General features: G+C 49.0%; 1 protein-coding gene across 3 annotated transcripts in view; it reads left to right on the forward strand.

Annotated features, from left to right (window-relative positions):
- The window catches only part of usp33 (ubiquitin specific peptidase 33), a 74717-nt gene that overhangs the window by 21156 nt on the left and 30587 nt on the right, over positions 1-22974 (forward strand). For all 3 annotated transcript variants that reach the window (XM_036986719.1, XM_036986718.1, XM_036986717.1), the window contains exons 8-16: positions 4508-4621; positions 5419-5497; positions 7318-7801; positions 9538-9678; positions 13325-13437; positions 14764-14936; positions 19964-20068; positions 20175-20220; positions 20312-20492. In XM_036986719.1, coding sequence (XP_036842614.1) covers positions 4508-4621; positions 5419-5497; positions 7318-7801; positions 9538-9678; positions 13325-13437; positions 14764-14936; positions 19964-20068; positions 20175-20220; positions 20312-20492 — 1436 coding nt within the window. The remainder of the gene's footprint in view (positions 1-4507; positions 4622-5418; positions 5498-7317; positions 7802-9537; positions 9679-13324; positions 13438-14763; positions 14937-19963; positions 20069-20174; positions 20221-20311; positions 20493-22974) is intronic.

A 22974-nucleotide genomic window follows, 5' to 3' on the forward strand; every position in this document is an offset into this window, starting at 1 on the left:
GTCGCCCTCTGTCTACCCCCCCCTCGGTCGCCCTCTGTCTACCCCCCCCCCCCTCGGTCGCCCTCTGTCTACCCCCCCCCCCCTCGGTCGCCCTCTGTCTACCCCCCCCCCCTCGGTCGCCCTCTGTCTACCCCCCTCGGTCGCCCTCTGTCTACCCCCCTCGGTCGCCCTCTGTCTACCCCCCCTCGGTCGCCCTCTGTCTACCCCCCCCCCCCTCGGTCGCCCTCTGTCTACCCCCCCCCTCGGTCGCCCTCTGTCTACCCCCACCCTCGGTCGCCCTCTGTCTACCCCCCCCTCGGTCGCCCTCTGTCTACCCCCCCTCGGTCGCCCTCTGTCTACCCCCCTCGGTCGCCCTCTGTCTACCCCCCCTCGGTCGCCCTCTGTCTACCCCCCCTCGGTCGCCCTCTGTCTACCCCCCCTCGGTCGCCCTCTGTCTACCCCCCCTCGGTCGCCCTCTGTCTACCCCCCCTCGGTCGCCCTCTGTCTACCCCCCCTCGGTCGCCCTCTGTCTACCCCCCCTCGGTCGCCCTCTGTCTACCCCCCCTCGGTCGCCCTCTGTCTACCCCCCCTCGGTCGCCCTCTGTCTACCCCCCCTCGGTCGCCCTCTGTCTACCCCCCCTCGGTCGCCCTCTGTCTACCCCCCCTCGGTCGCCCTCTGTCTACCCCCCCTCGGTCGCCCTCTGTCTACCCCCCCTCGGTCGCCCTCTGTCTACCCCCCCTCGGTCGCCCTCTGTCTACCCCCCCCTCGGTCGCCCTCTGTCTACCCCCCCCTCGGTCGCCCTCTGTCTACCCCCCCTCGGTCGCCCTCTGTCTACCCCCCCCTCGGTCGCCCTCTGTCTACCCCCCCCCCTCGGTCGCCCTCTGTCTACCCCCCCCCCTCGGTCGCCCTCTGTCTACCCCCCCCCCTCGGTCGCCCTCTGTCTACCCCCCCCTCGGTCGCCCTCTGTCTACCCCCCCCCCTCGGTCGCCCTCTGTCTACCCCCCCCCCTCGGTCGCCCTCTGTCTACCCCCCCTCGGTCGCCCTCTGTCTACCCCCCCTCGGTCGCCCTCTGTCTACCCCCCCTCGGTCGCCCTCTGTCTACCCACCCCCCCTCGGTCGCCCTCTGTCTACCCACCCCCCCTCGGTCGCCCTCTGTCTACCCACCCCCCTCGGTCGCCCTCTGTCTACCCCCCCCCCCTCGGTCGCCCTCTGTCTACCCCCCCCCCCTCGGTCGCCCTCTGTCTACCCCCCCCCCTCGGTCGCCCTCTGTCTACCCCCCCCCCCCTCGGTCGCCCTCTGTCTACCCCCCCCCCCTCGGTCGCCCTCTGTCTACCCCCCCCCCCCTCGGTCGCCCTCTGTCTACCCCCCCCCCCCTCGGTCGCCCTCTGTCTACCCCCCCCCCCTCGGTCGCCCTCTGTCTACCCCCCCCCCCTCGGTCGCCCTCTGTCTACCCCCCCCCCCTCGGTCGCCCTCTGTCTACCCCCCCCCCCTCGGTCGCCCTCTGTCTACCCCCCCTCGGTCGCCCTCTGTCTACCCCCCCTCGGTCGCCCTCTGTCTACCCCCCCTCGGTCGCCCTCTGTCTACCCCCCCTCGGTCGCCCTCTGTCTACCCCCCCTCGGTCGCCCTCTGTCTACCCCCCCTCGGTCGCCCTCTGTCTACCCCCCCTCGGTCGCCCTCTGTCTACCCCCCCTCGGTCGCCCTCTGTCTACCCACCCCCCCTCGGTCGCCCTCTGTCTACCCACCCCCCCTCGGTCGCCCTCTGTCTACCCCCCCCCCCTCGGTCGCCCTCTGTCTACCCCCCCCCCCCTCGGTCGCCCTCTGTCTACCCCCCCCCCCTCGGTCGCCCTCTGTCTCCCCTCCCCCCCTCGGTCGCCCTCTGTTTCCCCTCCCCCCCTCGGTCGCCCTCTGTTTCCCCTCCCCCCCTCGGTCGCCCTCTGTTTCCCCTCCCCCCCTCGGTCGCCCTCTGTTTCCCCTCCCCCCCTCGGTCGCCCTCTGTCTACCCTCCCCCCCTCGGTCGCCCTCTGTCTACCACATAGACGGTGCATTCAGAAAGTATTCAGACCCCCTCTGATGTTGTTGTGTTACAGCCTAATTCTAAAATGGATTGAATACTTGTTTTCCCTCATCAATCTCCATGCCCAATAATACCCAAAATGACAAAGCAAAAAAAAAAATTCCAAGTCAATTAAAAATAAACGGATACCTTTTATTTACATAAGTATTCAGAACCTTTTGAAATGAGACTTGAAATTGAGCTCGGGTGCATCCTGTTTCCATTGATTGGAGCCTGATTGGAGTCCACCTGTGTTGGTGGTAAATTGTATTTAAAAAAAATATATATTTTACCTTTATTTAACTAGGCAAGTCAGTAAGAAGAAATTCTTATTTTCAATGACAGCCTAGGAACAGTGGGTTAACTGGTCTAGGAACAGTGGGTTAACTGGTCTAGGAACAGTGGGTTAACTGGTCTAGGAACAGTGGGTTAACTGGTCTAGGAACAGTGGGTTAACTGGTCTAGGAACAGTGGGTTAACTGGTCTAGGAACAGTGGGTTAACTGGTCTAGGAACAGTGGGTTAACTGGTCTAGGAACAGTGGGTTAACTGGTCTAGGAACAGTGGGTTAACTGGTCTAGGAACAGTGGGTTAACTGGTCTAGGAACAGTGGGTTAACTGGTCTAGGAACAGTGGGTTAACTGGTCTAGGAACAGTGGGTTAACTGCCTGTTCAGGGCCGAACGACAGATTTTTACCATGTCAGCTCGGTTACTAGTCCAACGCTCTAACCACTAGGCTACCGGCCGCCCTTGGTAAATTGTCTATATAAGGTCCCACAGTTGACAGTGCATGTCGGGAGGGAAAAAACCAAGCCATGAGGTCGAAGGAATTGTCAGTTGAGCTCCGAGACAGGATTGTGTCGAGGCACAGATCTGGGGAAAGGTACTAAAACATTTCTGCAGCATTGAAGGTCCCCAAGAACACAGTGGCCTCCATCACTCTTAAATGGAAGAAGTTTGGAACCACCAAGACTCTTCATAGAGCTGGCCGCCTGGCCAAACTGAGCAATCGAGGGAGAAGGACCTTGGTCAGGGAAGTGACCAAGAACCTGATGGTCACTCTGACAGAGCTCCAGAGTTCCTCTGTGGAGATGCGAGAACCTTCCAGAAGGAGAACCATCTCTGCAGCCCTCCACCAATCAGGCCTTTATGGTAGAGTATCCAGATGCAAGCCACTCCTCAGTAAAAGGCACATGACAGCCTGCTTGGAGTTTGCCAAAAGGCACATAAAGACTCTCAGACCACGAGAAACAAGCTTCTCTGGTCTGATGAAACCAAGATTGAACTCTTTGGCCTGAATGCTAAGTGTCACATCTGGAGAAAACCTTGCCCCAATCCCTACGGTGAAGCATGGTGGTGGCAGCATCATGCTGTGGGGATGTTTTTCAGAGGCAGGGAGACTAGTCAGGATCAAGGGAATGATGAACGGAGCAAAGTACAGGGAGATCCTTGATGAAAACCTGCTCCAGAGCCCTCAGGACCTCAGACTGGGGCGAAGATTCACCTTCCAACAGGACATTGATCCTAAAGGTTTGCCAATTTTCTGGTGTCATACCCAAGAAGACTCAAGGCTGTAATCGCTGCCGAAGGTGCTTCAACAAAGTTCTGGGTAAAGGGTCTGAATACTTATGAAAATGTGATATTTCAGTTTTATTTATTTTTAAACCTGTTTGCTTTGTCATTATGGGGTATTGTGTGTAGATTGATGAGGGGGAAAAAATAATTGAATACATTTTTATTATACATACATACATACATACATACATACATACAGTTGAAGTCGGAAGATTACATACTTAGGTTGGAGTCATTTAAACTTGTTTTTCAACCACTCCACAAATTTCTTGTTAACAAATTATAGTTTTGGCCAGTCGGTTAGGACATCTACTTTGTCATTTTTCCAACAACTGTTTACAGACAGATTATTTCACTTATAATTCACTGTATCACAATTCCAGTGGGTCAGAAGTTTACATACACTAAGTTGACTGTGCCTTTAAACAGCTTGGAAAATTCCAGAAAAGGATTTCATGGCTTTAAAAGCTTCTGATAGGATAATTTGAGTCAATTGGATGTGTACCTGTGAATGTATTTCAAGGCCTACCTTCAAACTCAGTGCCTCTTTGCTTGACATCATGGGAAAATCTAAAGAAATCAGCCAAGACCTCAGAAAAAAAATTGGAGACCTCCACAAGACCTCCACCCTGTCTCCCCTGTGCAGTGTGTTGTTCTGTGTGTATTAAGATGTATGACTTTTCTCCCAGACTTCCTCTAACCCAGTTCTTCTCTCTCTCAACAGTCCTCCTCTAACCCAGTTCTTCTCTCTCTCTCCAGTCCTCCTCTAACCCAGTTCTTCTTTCTCTCTCCAGTCCTCCTCTAACCCTGTTCTTCTCTCTCTCTCCAGTCCTCCTCTAACCCTGTTCTTCTCTCTCTCTCAAGTCCTCCTCTAACCCTGTTCTTCTCTCTCTCTCCAGTCCTCCTCTTACCCAGTTCTTTGTGGAGTGTGGAGGTCTGGTGAGGACAGACAAGAAGCCTGCTCTGAGTAAGAGCTACCAGAAACTGGTGTCAGACCTCTGGCACAAGAACAGGTACACATCTGTCCTCTGAGTCGTCTTCACCTGGGTGTTGTCCATTCAGACCGCTCAGAAGAGTATGTTTGGGTTATAGGCCTCATCAATGAGCGGGTAGCCTATAGTGGTCTCTGTAGGCCTCATCAATGAGCGGGTAGCCTATAGTGGTCTCTGTAGGCCTCATCAATGAGCGGGTAGCCTATAGTGGTCTCTGTAGGCCTCATCAATGAGCGGGTAGCCTATAGTGGTCTCTGTAGGCCTCATCAATGAGCGGGTAGCCTATAGTGGTCTCTGTAGGCCTCATCAATGAGCGGGTAGCCTATAGTGGTCTCTGTAGGCCTCATCAATGAGCGGGTAGCCTATAGTGGTCTCTGTAGGCCTCATCAATGAGCGGGTAGCCTATAGTGGTCTCTGTAGGCCTCATCAATGAGCGGGTAGCCTATAGTGGTCTCTGTAGGCCTCATCAATGAGCGGGTAGCCTATAGTGGTCTCTGTAGGCCTCATCAATGAGCGGGTAGCCAATAGTGGTCTATGTAGGCCGTCCTAACCTTGTTCTGGTCTCTGTAGGCCGTCCTAACCTTGTTCTGTGGTGTTGTAGGCCGTCCTAACCCTGTTCTGTGGTGTTGTAGGCCGTCCTAACCCTGTTCTGTGGTGTTGTAGGCCTTCCTAACCCTGTTCTGTGGTGTTGTAGGCCGTCCTAACCCTGTTCTGTGGTGTTGTAGGCCGTCCTAACCCTGTTCTGTGGTGTTGTAGGCCGTCCTAACCCTGTTCTGTGGTGTGTTGTAGGCTGTCCTAATCTTGTTCTGTCTCTTTAGGCCATCCTATGTGATCCCTACCAATCTGTTCCAGGGGATCAAGGCTGTTAACCCCATGTTCAGAGGATACTCCCAACAGGTAGGTGTCTTCTCTAGGGCTGTTCGTACTCCCAACGGGCAGGTGTCTTCTCTAGGGCTGTTCGTACTCCCAACGGGCAGGTGTCTTCTCTAGGGCTGTTCGTACTCCCAACGGGCAGGTGTCTTCTCTTGGGCTGTTAAAGTAAACTGCTGTTGAAGAATAGGTCCTTTCATGTCTCTTTCCTCAAGCCACCATTTTTTATAAGCACGTTCCTCAGGGAATATTCAGTTGTTACGCTGCACTGTTCTTCTCTGCACTACAAGGCATGCTGGAAATTAGCAATACCGATGAAGGAACTATGAGTCCACACCGCCCTTTCCCACTTGGACAATAGGAACACCTACTTAAGAATGCTTTTCATTGGTTACAGCTTCATCGTTATCCCCCCCCCAAGTATATCACTAAGCTAAGGACCCTGGGACTGAACACCACCTTCACAACTGGATCCTGGACTTCCTGAAGAGCCGCCCCGTGTGGTGACGGTAGGCAACAACTGCTCCACCACGCTGACCCTCAACACTGGGGGCACCTCAAAGGTGTGTGCTTCGTCCCCTCCTATACTCCCTGTTCACTGACAACGGCGTGGCTGCGCACGACTCCAGCACCGTTATTAAGTTTGTTGACGACACAACAGGGGTTGGCCTGTTCACCGACAACGATGAGACGGCCTATAGGGAGGAGGTCAGAGACCTGGCAGTGTGGTGCCAGGACAATGACCTCTCCCTCAACGTCAGCAAGACAATGGAGCCGATTGTGGACTACAGGAAACAGAGGGCAGAACACGACCTCATTCATATTGAAGGGGCTATAGTGGATTGGGTTGAGAGCTTCAATTCCTTGGTGTCCACATCACTAAGGACCAATCATGGTCCAAACACACCAACAGTTGTGAAGAGGGCATGACAACACCTCTTCCCCTCAGACAGCTGAAAAGATTTGGCATGGGTCCTCAGATTCTCTCAGTTCTACAGCTGCACCATCGAGAGCATCTTGACTGGCTGCATCACCACCTGGTATGGCAACTGCTTGGCGTCCAACCGCAAGGTGCTACAGAGGGTAGTGCGTACGGCACAGTTCATCACTGGGGAAGAACTCTCTGCCATCCAGGACCTCTATACCAGGCGGTGTCAGAGGAAGGCCCTAAAAATGTTCATTTGAGAGAAATAATATTTTTGTGCATATGGAACATTTCTGGGATCTTTTATTTCATCTCATGAAACGTGGGACCAACACTTTACATTTTGCATATGTTTACATTCGGACTGTGAGGTTCTTGTGCTGTCTGATGGATCAGCTCTGAGGAATATAACCATATTATATGTCTAAGATACAGTGCCTTCAGAAAATAGTTGTGTTGCTTTAATATCTGTTTCCATTAGGACGAGAACAATATAATTATACTATAAACCTGTTTCCATTAGGACTAGATCCATATAATTATACTATAAACCTGTTTCCATTAGGACTAGATCCATATAATTATACTATAAACCTGTGTTTCCATTAGGACTAGATCCATATAATTATACTATAAACCTGTGTTTCCATTAGGACTAGATCCATATAATTATACTATAAACCTGTGTTTCCATTAGGACTAGATCCATATAATTATACTATAAACCTGTTTCCATTAGGACTAGATCCATATAATTATACTATAAACCTGTTTCCATTAGGACTAGATCCATATAATTATACTATAAACCTGTGTTTCCATTAGGACTAGATCCATATAATTATACTATAAACCTGTGTTTCCATTAGGACGAGAACAATATAATTATACTATAAACCTAGAATAATAATGTTTCCATCAGGACTCTCAGGAGTTCCTGCGCTGTCTGATGGACCAGCTCCACGAGGAGCTGAAGGAGCCACTAGCCGAGCCCCCCGACAACGACCAACACTCGCACGCCATCGCCATGGACGACTGCCCTGAGGACGACAGCCGCAGCCAATCGGACGGAGACTTCCAGTCGTGCGAGTCTTGCGGCAGCAGCGAGCGGGCGGACAACAAAGGCGGGAGCGGGGATGGTCGGGCGGCGGCGCCGCCGTCGGGGGAGGAGTCTAACGAGGCAGAGATGCTGATCCCTGATGTACCTGACTCCTCCCACTCCTCGCGTCAGACCAATAGGGAGTGGCAGAAGGAGAAGAACCTGATCAACAACCTCTATCGGGGGTCAGGGGGCGCAGGGTTGTCAGGGGGAGACCTGTATAAAGACGTGGATACCACTTCCGAGGCCGTGCCCATCATCAGTAACCAGGGGGCCATCAAGGTCCAGATACAGGGAAGCATGGCTGGTAGGTACACCTTTTATTTAATTATGGACAACTGGATGGATGAATCAAGTAGGTTCAAACCATCACGTCAGTCTAGCTTGCCTCAACATTGTGTTAGCCCGCTGAGCCTGTCTGTGTACCTCAACATTGTGTTAGCCCGCTGAGCCTGCCTGTGTACCTCATTGTGTTAGCCTGCTGAGCCTGTCTGTGTACCTCAACATTGTTAGCCCGCTGAGCCTGTCTGTGTACCTCAACATTGTTAGCCCGCTGAGCCTGTCTGTGTGCCTCAACATTGTGTTAGCCCGCTGAGCCTGCCTGTGTACCTCAACATTGTGTTAGCCGGTTTAGCCTGTCTGTACCTCAACATTGTGTTAGCCGGCTTAGCCTGTCTGTGTGCCTCAACATTGTGAAAATACTATGCATGTATACAGGGAATAACCTTTTTCATTAGGAGCTTCATTAAAACATGTAACAATAACAAGTCTGTCTGTATGGTAGAACACCTAACTCCTGTTATGAAGCAGACCATAATACTTTTGGTTACTGGCCCAACGCTCTAACCACTAGGCTACCTGCCGCCCCTCCCCTCTAACCACTAGTCTACCTGCCGCCCCTCCCCTCTAACCACTAGTCTACCTGCCGCCCCTCCCCTCTAACCACTAGTCTACCTGCCGCCCCTCCCCTCTAACCACTAGTCTACCTGCCGCCCCTCCCCTCTAACCACTAGTCTACCTGCCGCCCCTCACCTCTAACCACTAGTCTACCTGCCGCCCCTCCCCTCTAACCAGTAGTCTACCTGCCGCCCCTCCCCTCTAACCACTAGTCTACCTGCCGCCCCTCCCCTCTAACCAGTAGTCTACCTGCCGCCCCTCCCCTCTAACCACTAGTCTACCTGCCGCCCCTCCCCTCTAACCACTAGTCTACCTGCCTCCCCTCCCCTCTAACCACTAGTCTACCTGCCGCCCCTCCCCTCTAACCACTAGTCTAGCTGCCGCCCCTCCCCTCTAACCACTAGTCTACCTGCCGCCCCTCCCCTCTAACCACTAGTCTACCTGCCGCCCCTCCCCTCTAACCACTAGTCTACCTGCCGCCCCTCCCCTCTAACCACTAGTCTACCTGCCGCCCCTCCCCTCTAACCACTAGTCTACCTGCCTCCCCTCCCCTCTAACCACTAGTCTACCTGCCGCCTCCCCACCGCCCCTCCCCTCTAACCACTAGTCTACCTGCCTCCCCTCCCCTCTAACCACTAGTCTACCTGCCGCCTCCCCACCGCCCCTCCCCTCTAACCACTAGTCTACCTGCCGCCCCGCCCCTCCCCTCTAACCACTAGTCTACCTGCCGCCCCTCCCCTCTAACCACTAGTCTACCTGCCGCCCCTCCCCTCTAACCACTAGTCTACCTGCCTCCCCTCCCCTCTAACCACTAGTCTACCTGCCGCCTCCCCACCGCCCCTCCCCTCTAACCACTAGTCTACCTGCCTCCCCTCCCCTCTAACCACTAGTCTACCTGCCGCCCCTCCCCTCTAACCACTAGTCTACCTGCCATTTTGAGGAGCTCTCATGCTGTCCATCCAACAGGTGATTGATATTCCACTCAAAGGAGATGATAAATAACATGACGGCTCATCAAAAAACACACTTGACAATTTAGTCAGAATGCAAATGGCCCTGTAGTCCGATCAGCTTGACCGGCAGCTAGCCGTTATTTAACGGTTAACCTTTGACATCCCTAGTCTCTTCCTCTCTCCTTCGCTCCAGACTCATTCCCCGAGGTGGTCTCCAGCAGCACCCGACCCCAGACCCCAGTCCCCATGGAAGGACACTCCTTCACCAAGATGTCCTCCAGTCCACCCAGGAACAACTGTGTCTGGCCAGGAATCTCCTCCAGCCATCTGAAAAGTATTTACTATGTAGCACATAGAATATCTCTCTGGGGACAGTGCAGTAGTAATGTAGGCAGAAAGACACTGCAGTAGTAATGTAGGCAGAAAGACACTGCAGTAGTAATGTAGGCAGAAAGACACTGCAGTAGTAATGTGGGCAGAAAGACACTGCAGTAGTAATGTGGGCAGTGTAGGCAGAAAGACACTGCAGTAGTAATGTTGGCAGAAAGACACTGCGGTAGTAATGTGGGCAGAAAGACACTGCGGTAGGAATGTGGGCAGAAAGACACTGCAGTAGGAGAATGGGCAGAAAGACACTGCAGTAGTAATGTTGGCAGAAAGACACTGCAGTAGGAATGTAGGCAGAAAGACACTGCAGTAGGAGAATGGGCAGAAAGACACTGCAGTAGGAATGTAGGCAGAAAGACACTGCTGTAGTAATGTAGGCAGAAAGACACTGCAGTAGTAATGTAGGCAGAAAGACACTGCAGTAGTAATGTAGGCAGAACAATACTGCAGTAGTAATGTAGGCAGAAAGACACTGCAGTAGTAATGTAGGCAGAAAGACACTGCTGTAGTAATGTAGGCAGAAAGACACTGCAGTAGTAATGTAGGCAGAAAGACACTGCAGTAGTAATGTAGGCAGAAAGACACTGCTGTAGTAATGTAGGCAGAAAGACACTGCTGTAGTAATGTAGGCAGAAAGACACTGCTGTAGTAATGTAGGCAGAAAGACACTGCAGTAGTAATGTGGGCAGAAAGACACTGCAGTAGGAGAATGGGCAGAAAGACACTGCAGTAGGAATGTAGGCAGAAAGACACTGCGGTAGTAATGTGGGCAGAAAGACACTGCAGTAGGAATGTAGGCAGAAAGACACTGCAGTAGGAGAATGGGCAGAAAGACACTGCAGTAGTATTGTAGGCAGAAAGACACTGCAGTAGTAATGTGGGCAGAAAGACACTGCAGTAGTAATGTGGGCAGAAAGACACTGCAGTAGTAATGTGGGCAGAAAGACACTGCGGTAGTAATGTAGGCAGAAAGACACTGCGGTAGTAATGTAGGCAGAAAGACACTGCAGTAGTAATGTGGGCAGAACAATACTGCAGTAGTAATGTGGGCAGAAAGACACTGCAGTAGTAATGTAGGCAGAAAGACACTGCAGTAGTAATGTAGGCAGAAAGACACTGCAGTAGTAATGTAGGCAGAAAGACACTGCAGTAGTAATGTAGGCAGACACTGCAGTAGTAATGTAGGCAGAAAGACACTGCAGTAGTAATGTAGGCCGAAATACACTGCAGTAGTAATGTAGGCAGAAAGACACTGCGGTAGTAATGTAGGCAGAAAGACACTGCGGTAGTAATGTAGGCAGAACAACACTGCAGTAGTAATGTGGGCAGAAAGACACTGCAGTAGTAATGTGGGCAGAAAGACACTGCAGTAGTAATGTAGGCAGAAAGACACTGCAGTAGTAATGTAGGCAGACACTGCAGTAGTAATGTAGGCCGAAATACACTGCAGTAGTAATGTAGGCAGAAAGACACTGCAGTAGTAATGTAGGCAGAAAGACACTGCGGTAGTAATGTAGGCAGAAAGACACTGCAGTAGTAATGTGGGCAGAAAGACACTGCAGTAGTAATGTAGGCAGACACTGCAGTAGTAATGTAGGCAGAAAGACACTGCAGTAGTAATGTAGGCAGACACTGCAGTAGTAATGTAGGCAGACACTGCAGTAGTAATGTAGGCAGAAAGACACTGCAGTAGTAATGTAGGCCGAAATACACTGCAGTAGTAATGTAGGCAGAAAGACACTGCAGTAGTAATATAGGCTGAAAGACACTGCTGTAGTAATGTAGGCAGAAAGACACTGCAGTAGTAATGTGGGCAGAAAGACACTGCAGTAGTAATGTAGGCAGAAAGACACTGCAGTAGTAATGTGGGCAGAAAGACACTTCAGTAGTAATGTAGGCAGAAAGACACTGCAGTAGTAATGTAGGCAGAAAGACACTGCAGTAGTAATGTGGGCAGAAAGACACTGCAGTAGTAATGTGGGCAGAAATACACTGCAGTAGTAATGTGGGCAGAAAGACACTGCAGTAGTAATGTAGGCAGAAAGACACTGCGGTAGTAATGTAGGCAGAAAGACACTGCGGTAGTAATGTGGGCAGAAAGACACTGCAGTAGTAATGTAGGCAGAAATACACTGCGGTAGTAATGAAAACAATGGAAAGACAACATGTTGTTGTCCGCTGTCTGTGTAGCCTGACTCTCTCTCTCTCTCTCTCTGCCTCTGCAGTAGTAATGTAGGCAGAAAGACAACATATTGTTGTCCGCTGTCTGTGTAGCCTGACTCTCTCTCTCTCTCTCTCTGCCTCTGCAGTAGTAATGTAGGCAGAAAGACACTGCAGTAGTAATGTGGGCAGAAAGACAACATATTGTTGTCCGCTGTCTGTGTAGCCTGACTCTCTCTCTCTCTCTCTGCCTCTGCAGTAGTAATGTAGGCAGAAAGACAACATATTGTTGTCCGCTGTCTGTGTAGCCTGACTCTCTCTCTCTCTCTCTCTCTGCCTCTGCAGTAGTAATGTAGGCAGAAAGACAACATATTGTTGTCCGCTGTCTGTGTAGCCTGACTCTCTCTCTCTCTCTCTCTGCCTCTGCAGTAGTAATGTAGGCAGAAAGACAACATATTGTTGTCCGCTGTCTGTGTAGCCTGACTCTCTCTCTCTCTCTCTCTCTGCCTCTGCAGTAGTAATGTGGGCAGAAAGACAACATATTGTTGTCCGCTGTCTGTGTAGCCTGACTCTCTCTCTCTCTCTCTGCCTCTGCAGTAGTAATGTAGGCAGAAAGACAACATATTGTTGTCCGCTGTCTGTGTAGCCTGACTCTCTCTCTCTCTCTCTCTCTGCCTCTGCAGTAGTAATGTAGGCAGAAAGACAACATATTGTTGTCCGCTGTCTGTGTAGCCTGACTCTCTCTCTCTCTCTCTCTCTCTGCCTCTGCAGTAGTAATGTAGGCAGAAAGACAACATATTGTTGTCCGCTGTCTGTGTAGCCTGACTCTCTCTCTCTCTCTCTCTCTGCCTCTGCAGTAGTAATGTGGGCAGAAAGACAACATATTGTTGTCCGCTGTCTGTGTAGCCTGACTCTCTCTCTCTCTCTCTGCCTCTGCAGTAGTAATGTGGGCAGAAAGACAACATATTGTTGTCCGCTGTCTGTGTAGCCTGACTCTCTCTCTCTCTCTCTCTGCCTCTGCAGTAGTAATGTAGGCAGAAAGACAACATATTGTTGTCCGCTGTCTGTGTAGCCTGACTCTCTCTCTCTCTCTCTCTGCCTCTGCAGTAGTAATGTAGGCAGAAAGACAACATATTGTTGTCCGCTGTCTGTGTAGCCTGACTCTCTCTCTCTCTCTCTGCCTCTGCAGTAGTAATGTAGGCAGAAAGACAACATATTGTTGTCCGCTGTCTGTGTAGCCTGACTCTCTCTCTCTCTCTCTGCCTCTGCAGTAGTAATGTAGGCAGAAAGACAACATATTGTTGTCCGCTGTCTGTGTAGCCTGACTCTCTCTCTCTCTCTCTGCCTCTGCAGTAGTAATGTAGGCAGAAAGACAACATATTGTTGTCCGCTGTCTGTGTAGCCTGACTCTCTCTCTCTCTCTGCCTCTGCAGTGACCTCGTTTTCCTCACCGAAGAGCAAGCGTCAGAAGAAGTACCGTAGTGTGATATCAGACGTGTTTGACGGGACCATTGTCAGCTCAGTGCAGTGTCTGACCTGCGACAGGGTAAGTAGTTGGTGTAGCCATCTTGTTGAGCACCTAGCCTGACGAATCGACATTCTCCCGCTGCTCTGTTGTTCGCTACAGACTTTAGTCTGAGGCGGCAATTATTCAAGTCGTTTGTGGCGTTGTACGAAACATAGTCACCAGCGATTGGCTCCCACGTGTGTCCTGACTCTGGTCCAAAACATCAGTTTCTGGACCAACTAGACGGCCCCAAATGTGTTGACATTCTCCCGCTGCCTGACGAGAAACTAACGTCTGAGTAGCCAGACAATGGGGCATAATTATCATGGAGTAGACCTTAACCCTGTGTCCCCCTGCCCTGTAGAGGATGGACCCTCTGTCTCCCCCTGCCCTGTAGAGGATGGACCCTCTGTCTCCCCCTGCCCTGTAGAGGATGGACCCTCTGTCTCCCCCTGCCCTATAGAGGATGGACCCTCTGTCTCCCCCTGCCCTGTAGAGGATGGACCCTCTGTCTCCCCCTGTCCTGTAGAGGATGGACCCTCTGTCTCCCCCTGTCCTGTAGAGGATGGACCCTCTGTCTCCCCCTGTCCTGTAGAGGATGGATCCTCTGCCCTGTAGAGGATGGATCCTCTGCCCTGTAGAGGATGGACCCTCTGTCTCCCCCTGCCCTGTAGAGGATGGACCCTCTGTCTCCCCCTGCCCTGTAGAGGATGGACCCTCTGTCTCCCCCTGCCCTGTAGAGGATGGACCCTCTGTCTCCCCCTGCCCTGTAGAGGATGGACCCTCTGTCTCCCCCTGCCCTGTAGAGGATGGACCCTCTGTCTCCCCCTGTCCTGTAGAGGATGGACCCTCTGTCTCCCCCTGCCCTGTAGAGGATGGACCCTCTGTCTCCCCCTGCCCTGTAGAGGATGGACCCTCTGTCTCCCCCTGTCCTGTAGAGGATGGACCCTCTGTCTCCCCCTGTCCTGTAGAGGATGGATCCTCTGCCCTGTAGAGGATGGACCCTCTGTCTCCCCCTGTCCTGTAGAGGATGGACCCTCTGTCTCCCCCTGTCCTGTAGAGGATGGACCCTCTGTCTCCCCCTGTCCTGTAGAGGATGGACCCTCTGTCTCCCCCTGTCCTGTAGTTGATGGATCATTCTCTATGGCCTTTATTCTTACCATATAAGCGTGTGAAAAAACAACTGTACTCTCCTTCCTCTGCCTCATCTCTCCATCCTGATTACATTAGTGATGAATGGGTTTTCTATGACATGCTTGCATTTCTTGTACATATTTGATGTGTAATTTTGATTATTTGGGCTTCATCTGTGACTCCCTGATTTAAAAGGTTAAATGAATAAAATGACTTCCCATTCTTCTCCAGGTGTCAGTGACCCTAGAGAACTTCCAGGACCTGTCCCTGCCCATCCCAGGTAAGGAGGACCTGGCTAAACTCCACTCCTCCTCCCATCAGACGTCTCTGATCAAGGCTGGCTCCTGTGGTGAGGCCTACGCTGCTCAGGGATGGGTCGCCTTCGTCATGGAATACATCAAGAGGTACGGACAGCCTGGGGACCCTAACTATTATACCCTTTAATGGGTACAGACAGCCTGGTGACCCTAACTATTATACCCTTTAATGGGTACAGACAGCCTGGTGACCCTAACTATTATACCCTTTAATGGGTACAGACAGCCTGGGGACCCTAACTATTATACCCTTTAATGGGTACAGACAGCCTGGTGACCCTAACTATTATACCCTTTAATGGGTACAGACAGCCTGGTGACCCTAACTATTATACCCTTTAATGGGTACAGACAGCCTGGTGACCCTAACTATTATACCCTTTAATGGGTACAGACAGCCTGGGGACCCTAACTATTATACCCTTTAATGGGTACAGACAGCCTGGGGACCCTAACTATTATACCCTTTAATAGGTACAGACAGCCTGGGGACCCTAACTATTATACCCTTTAATGGGTACAGACAGCCTGGTGACCCTAACTATTATACCCTTTAATGGGTACAGACAGCCTGGGGACCCTAACTATTATACCCTTTAATGGGTACAGACAGCCTGGTGACCCTAACTAGTATACCCTTTAATGGGTACAGACAGCCTGGGGACCCTAACTATTATACCCTTTAATGGGTACAGACAGCCTGGGGACCCTAACTATTATACCCTTTAATGGGTACAGACAGCCTGGGGACCCTAACTATTATACCCTTTAATGGGTACAGACAGCCTGGGGACCCTAACTATTATACCCCCTTATGGGTACAGACAGCCTGGGGACCCTAACTATTATACCCTTTAATGGGCACAGACAGCCTGGTGACCCTAACTATTATACCCTTTAATGGGTACAGACAGCCTGGTGACCCTAACTATTATACCCTTTAATGGGTACAGACAGCCTGGTGACCCTAACTAGTATACCCTTTAATGGGTACAGACAGCCTGGTGACCCTAGGACCCTAACTATTATACCCTTTAATGGGTACAGACAGCCTGGTGACCCTAACTATTATACCCTTTAATGGGTACAGACAGCCTGGGGACCCTAACTATTATACCCTTTAATGGGTACAGACAGCCTGGTGACCCTAACTATTATACCCTTTAATGGGTACAGACAGCCTGGTGACCCTAACTAGTATACCCTTTAATGGGTACAGACAGCCTGGGGACCCTAACTATTATACCCTTTAATGGGTACAGACAGCCTGGGGACCCTAACTATTATACCCTTTAATGGGTACAGACAGCCTGGGGACCCTAACTATTATACCCTTTAATGGGTACAGACAGCCTGGGGACCCTAACTATTATACCCTTTAATGGGTACAGACAGCCTGGTGACCCTAACTATTATACCCTTTAATGGGTACAGACAGCCTGGGGACCCTAACTATTATACCCTTTAATGGGTACAGACAGCCTGGGGACCCTAACTATTATACCCCCTTATGGGTACAGACAGCCTGGTGACCCTAACTATTATACCCTTTAATGGGTACAGACAGCCTGGTGACCCTAACTATTATACCCTTTAATGGGTACAGACAGCCTGGGGACCCTAACTATTATACCCCCTTATGGGTACAGACAGCCTGGTGACCCTAACTATTATACCCCCTTATGGGTACACCCCAGGAAGAGTAGCTGCTGCCTTGACAGGAACTGTTCGGGATCCATAATAAATCCAAATGCAAACACATCTGTTATGTTATTAGTTACTTAATACATTACTACAGGGCCTTCGGGAGGTATCCCCACTGGGCCTTCGGGAGGTATCCCCACTGGGCCTTCGGGAGGTATCCCCACTGGGCCTTCGGGAGGTATCCCCACTGGGCCTTCGGGAGGTATCCCCACGGGGCCTTCGGGAGGTATCCCCACTGGGCCTTCGGGAGGTATCCCCACGGGGCCTTCGGGAGGTATCCCCACCTCTTGACTTTCTCCACATGTTGTGTTACAGCATTAAAATGGATGACATTAAAATGTCACTGGCCTACACACAATACACCCTCATGTCAAAGTGAAATTATGTTTTCAGACATTTTTACAAATAAACCAAATTAAAACCGGAAATGTCTTCAGTCAATAAGTATTCAACCTCTTTGTTATGGTGAGCCTAAATAGTTCAGGAGTAAGAATGTGCTTAATGAGTCACATAATAAGTTGCCTGGGCTCACTCTGTGTGTTTAACATGATTTTTGAACGATTACCTCATCTCTGTACCCTGCACATACAATTATCTGTAAGGTCCCTCATCTCTGTACCCTGCACATACAATTATCTGTAAGGTCCCTCATCTCTGTACCCCACACATACAATTATCTGTAAGGTCCCTCAGTCGAAGCAGTGAATTTAAAACACAGAATCAACCACAAAGACCAGGGAGGTTTTCCAATGCCTCACAAAGAAAGGTACCTATTGGTAGATGGGTACAAATAAAATGAAACATCTGACATTGAATATCTATTTGAACATGGTCAAGTTTTTCATTACACTTTTGGATGGTGTATCAATACACCCAGTCACTACAAAGATACAGGCGTCCTTCCTAACTCAGTTGCCGGAGAGGAAGGAAACCGCTCAGGGATTTCACCATGAGACCAATGGTGACTTTAAAACAGTCTCAGAGTTTAATGGCTATGATTGGAGAAAGCTGAGGATGGATCAACAACATTGTAGTTACTCCACAATACTAACCTACATGACAGAGTGAAAAGAAGGAAGCCTGTACAGAATAAAAATATTCCAAAAACATGCTTCCTGTTTGCAACAAGGTACTAAAGTAAAACCCATATCCATTACTGAATAAGACTCTCAAGCATAGTGGTTGCTAAATCATTAGGAGCGGCAGGTAGCCTAGTGGTTAGAGGGGAGGGGCGGCAGGTAGCCTAGTGGTTAGAGTGTTGGACTAGTAACCGGAAGGTTGCAAGTTCAAACCCCTGAGCTGACAAGGTAAAAATCTGTTGTTCTGCCCCATAACAAGGCAGTTAACCCACTTGTTCTTAACTGACTTGCCTAGTTAAATAAAGGTAAAAAAATATATATAAATAATTATGCGCATGCTTGTAATTGTTAATGACTGGAGTTTTTCAGGATAAATAGGAACTAGAATGGCGCTAAGCACAGGCTAAATCCTAGAGGAAACCCTGGCTGTCTGCTTTCCACCAGACACTGGGAGATGAATTCACCTTTCAGCAGGACAACTACTAAAAATGAAATGTTTTGTTTTAAATAGACAGTTCCGGGCACCACCATTGCTCCCCGTGGGTGTATAATACAGGGAACGCTGACTGGGTTTTCCACACGTCCAACCTGTTCCCAAGAGCTGGATAAAGATCCATAGAGGAAGAGGGAATGTCCACTCTACTGCTCGCAAATGTCATAATTAATCAATATTACTGATCAGATTGGCACTTGTCCAGAATTAGCAGATGAAAATCAGCCATGTAAGTTGTCACCATAAACCCATAGATGGTGAACCATTTTTAATACGTTTTGATAGTTGTTTTTTAATGTCTCATTTGATATAAAACTCATTAAATTATTTTAAACCAACAACTATATATTTTTTTCTACATAGGATGGGGTCAGGAACGTATCATAAATCCCATGTCTCGTTCCATGAGGATAAGGCTGTGTTCACACGTTGGCCGAAGGGCTCTGGCAGGAGGCATGGATGTTAGTCTAGTTTATTTAATGGTATTTCTCGTTATAACAGCAATGTAGCCAATTAACTTTTTTATTTTATTGGCTTTAACATGGAAATATTAGTTTATACACATTCACATTTAGAAAATGCCATGCATATTCAAGCCATGGACAGTTGGACATTGCCCAAAACATTAAAATAAGATTAGCCTACCATCGCCTGATATGGCCTGTTGGTGACTTTGCCATGTGAAAGGTAAACTAATAGTCTAGCACAGGAGGCTGGTGGCACTTTAATTGGGGAGGACGGGCTCGTGGTAACGGCTGGAGCGGAATTGGTGGAACGGTATCAAATAAATGGTTTCCAGGGGTTTGATGCCATTCCTTTTGCGCTGTTCCAGACATTATTATGAGCCATCCTCCCCTCACCAGCCTCCACTGTAGTCTAGGCTACAGTGGGTTCAGCACCAAGGACAGCGATCAGAATTCCCCGCTATTTGACAGTTGGGACCAACAGATGAAAGTGGCCAAGGATAAAGGAAAAACAGTCTAGCAGTCTATTGTAATAACTTAATGTTCCTAAACACACTTCCTACAGTCACTGACACCTTTCATTCAGTGGGCATCGCACATAAATCCAAACTTTTCACAGACGCTGTAAGGACAAAAATAATGTCCAATATAAAGAAGAAAGGGGGAATGTTTGACTGTTTTGCTGCTCGTGATATTTGAAATAAATATTGTTTATTGACTACTGATTAGGCTCCCAAGTGCCTCAGCGGTCTAAGGCACTGCGTTTCAGTGCTAGAGGCGTCACTACAGACCCTGGTTCGATTCCAGGCTGTATCACAACCGGCCGTGATTGGGAGTCCCATAGGGCGGAGCACAATTGGGCCCAGCATCGTCCGGGTTTGGCCCGGGTAGGCCGCCATTGTAAATAATAATTTGTTCTTAACTGACTTGCCTCGTTAAATAAAATACTGTACGCCTCCACTGAATAATTGGTGCCATAACCGATTTGCATAACCGCTAAGACCAGCATTTGGTGAGTCTTAAATATCACCAGTAGAGTTGCTTGAAATTGGCACATTGGCACACGTTTTGAGGACACGGAAAAGCTCTAGCGAGCTGATATAAGACAGGTGAATTACTAGCCCTAAGGCTAGGGTTGGAAAAAAGCGGAGCGCTGGCTTTTACAAGTCGAAAAGAGCATTTGACACTAGCGCCGCCTTAACGCCAGCCGAAAATGGAGCCCAGAGTGTGTTGTTTAGGGGTCAACATAGTCAGATAGTCTGCTGACACCAAGTGACCCGAAAAACAACGGTATTCATTGGTTAAAGCTGATAAACACATCGCTAGTGAGTTGTGTAAAGTCTAGTCCGTTAATGGTTAAACTGTGTGTTCCAGCTGGTTCTGGGGTCCTGTGGTGACCCTACAGGACTGTCTGGCTGCCTTCTTTGCCCGGGACGAGCTGAAAGGAGACAACATGTACAGCTGTGAGAAATGCAAGAAGTGAGTACCTCACAACTCCCACTTTAAAAATGAGATTTTAAATTGTTAGATGACGGAAGTTAAACTCCTACATGAATAAAGACTGATTTTTAAAATATTCTCCTAGATTACGGAACGGAGTGAAATTCTGTAAAGTTCAGAGTGTTCCTGAGGTGAGTGCTCCAACGCATTAGAAAAGCCATCAAGTTATGTCACAACTACTAAACCACAGTTGAATATTAAATTATTTGTCATCCCCTCCAGATCCTGTGCATCCACCTGAAGCGGTTTAGACACGAGCTGATGTTCTCCACTAAGATCGGGACTCACGTCTCCTTCCCATTGGAGGGCCTGGACCTGCAGCCCTTCCTGGCCAAGGATAGCTCCGCCCACACCACCTCCTACGACCTGCTGTCGGTCATCTGTCACCATGGCACCGCCAGCAGTGAGTGTTCCATCCGGGCCACTGGCCAAGCCCCCTCTAAGATGGGAGGATGCTAGAGCTTTCAGATAGAAATGTAGGATAGTTATAGAAATGTAGGATAGTTATAGAAATGTAGGATAGATGTGGGAATGTGTAGGATAGATGTGGTAATGTGTAGGATAGATGTGGGAATGTGTAGGATAGATGTGGTGTAGGATAGATGTGGTAATGTGTAGGATAGTTGTGGTGTAGGATAGATGTGGTAATGTGTAGGATAGTTGTGGTGTAGGATAGATGTGGTAATGTGTAGGATAGTTGTGGTGTAGGATAGATGTGGGAATGTGTAGGATAGATGTGGTGTAGGATAGATGTGGTAATGTGTAGGATAGTTGTGGTGTAGGATAGATGTGGTAATGTGTAGGATAGTTGTGGATAGATGTGGGAATGTGTAGGATAGATGTGGTAATGTGTAGGATAGTTGTGGTGTAGGATAGATGTGGTGATGTGTAGGATAGATGTGGGAATGTGTAGGATAGTTGTGGATAGATGTGGGAATGTGTAGGATAGTTGTGGTGTAGGATAGATGTGGTAATGTGTAGGATAGTTGTGGTGTAGGATAGATGTGGTAATGTGTAGGATAGTTGTGGATAGATGTGGGAATGTGTAGGATAGTTGTGGATAGATGTGTAGGATAGTTGTGGTGTAGGATAGATGTGGTGATGTGTAGGATAGATGTGGGAATGTGTAGGATAGTTGTGGTGTAGGATAGATGTGGTAATGTGTAGGATAGATGTGGTGTAGGATAGATGTGGTAATGTGTAGGATAGATGTGGTGTAGGATAGATGTGGTAATGTGTAGGATAGTTGTGGTGTAGGATAGATGTGGTAATGTGTAGGATAGTTGTGGATAGATGTGGGAATGTGTAGGATAGATGTGGTGTAGGATAGATGTGGTGATGTGTAGGATAGATGTGGGGATGTGTAGGATAGTTGTGGTGTAGGATAGATGTGGTAATGTGTAGGATAGATGTGGTAATGTGTAGGATAGATGTGGTAATGTGTAGGATAGATGTGGTAATGTGTAGGATAGATGCGGTAATGTGTAGGATAGTTGTGGGAATGTGTAGGATAGATGCGGGAATGTGTAGGATAGTTGCGGTAATGTGTAGGATAGATGCGGGAATGTGTAGGATAGTTGTGGGAATGTGTAGGATAGATGTGGGAATGTGTAGGATAGATGTGGGAATGTGTAGGATAGATGTGGGAATGTGTAGGATAGATGTGGGAATGTGTAGGATAGATGTGGGAATGTGTAGGATAGATGTGGATAGATGTGGTAATGTGTAGGATAGATGTGGTAATGTGTAGGATAGATGTGGGAATGTGTAGGATAGATGTGGATAGATGTGGTAATGTGTAGGATAGATGTGGGAATGTGTAGGATAGATGTGGGAATGTGTAGGATAGATGTGGGAATGTGTAGGATAGATGTGGATAGATGTGGTAATGTGTAGGATAGATGTGGGAATGTGTAGGATAGATGTGGGAATGTGTAGGATAGATGTGGATAGATGTGGTAATGTGTAGGATAGATGTGGGAATGTGTAGGATAGATGTGGATAGATGTGGCAATGTGTAGGATAGATGTGGGAATGTGTAGGATAGATGTGGATAGATGTGGGAATGTGTAGGATAGATGTGGATAGATGTGGGAATGTGTAGGATAGATGTGGATAGATGTGGGAATGTGTAGGATAGATGTGGATAGATGTGGGAATGTGTAGGATAGATGTGGATAGATGTGGGAATGTGTAGGATAGATGTGGATAGATGTGGGAATGTGTAGGATAGATGTGGATAGATGTGTAGGATAGATGTGGTAATGTGTAGGATAGATGTGGTGTAGGATAGATGTGGTAATGTGTAGGATAGTTGTGGTGTAGGATAGATGTGGTAATGTGTAGGATAGTTGTGGATAGATGTGGGAATGTGTAGGATAGATGTGGTAATGTGTAGGATAGTTGTGGTGTAGGATAGATGTGGTGATGTGTAGGATAGATGTGGGAATGTGTAGGATAGTTGTGGTGTAGGATAGATGTGGGAATGTGTAGGATAGATGTGGTGTAGGATAGATGTGGTAATGTGTAGGATAGTTGTGGTGTAGGATAGATGTGGTAATGTGTAGGATAGTTGTGGATAGATGTGGGAATGTGTAGGATAGATGTGGTAATGTGTAGGATAGTTGTGGTGTAGGATAGATGTGGGAATGTGTAGGATAGTTGTGGTGTAGGATAGATGTGGGAATGTGTAGGATAGATGTGGTAATGTGTAGGATAGATGTGGTAATGTGTAGGATAGTTGTGGATAGATGTGGGAATGTGTAGGATAGTTGTGGTGTAGGATAGATGTGGTAATGTGTAGGATAGTTGTGGTGTAGGATAGATGTGGTAATGTGTAGGATAGTTGTGGATAGATGTGGGAATGTGTAGGATAGATGTGGTAA

Source organism: Oncorhynchus mykiss, chromosome 8, assembly GCF_013265735.2.
Source record: "Oncorhynchus mykiss isolate Arlee chromosome 8, USDA_OmykA_1.1, whole genome shotgun sequence".
Lineage (NCBI taxonomy): Eukaryota > Metazoa > Chordata > Actinopteri > Salmoniformes > Salmonidae > Oncorhynchus > Oncorhynchus mykiss.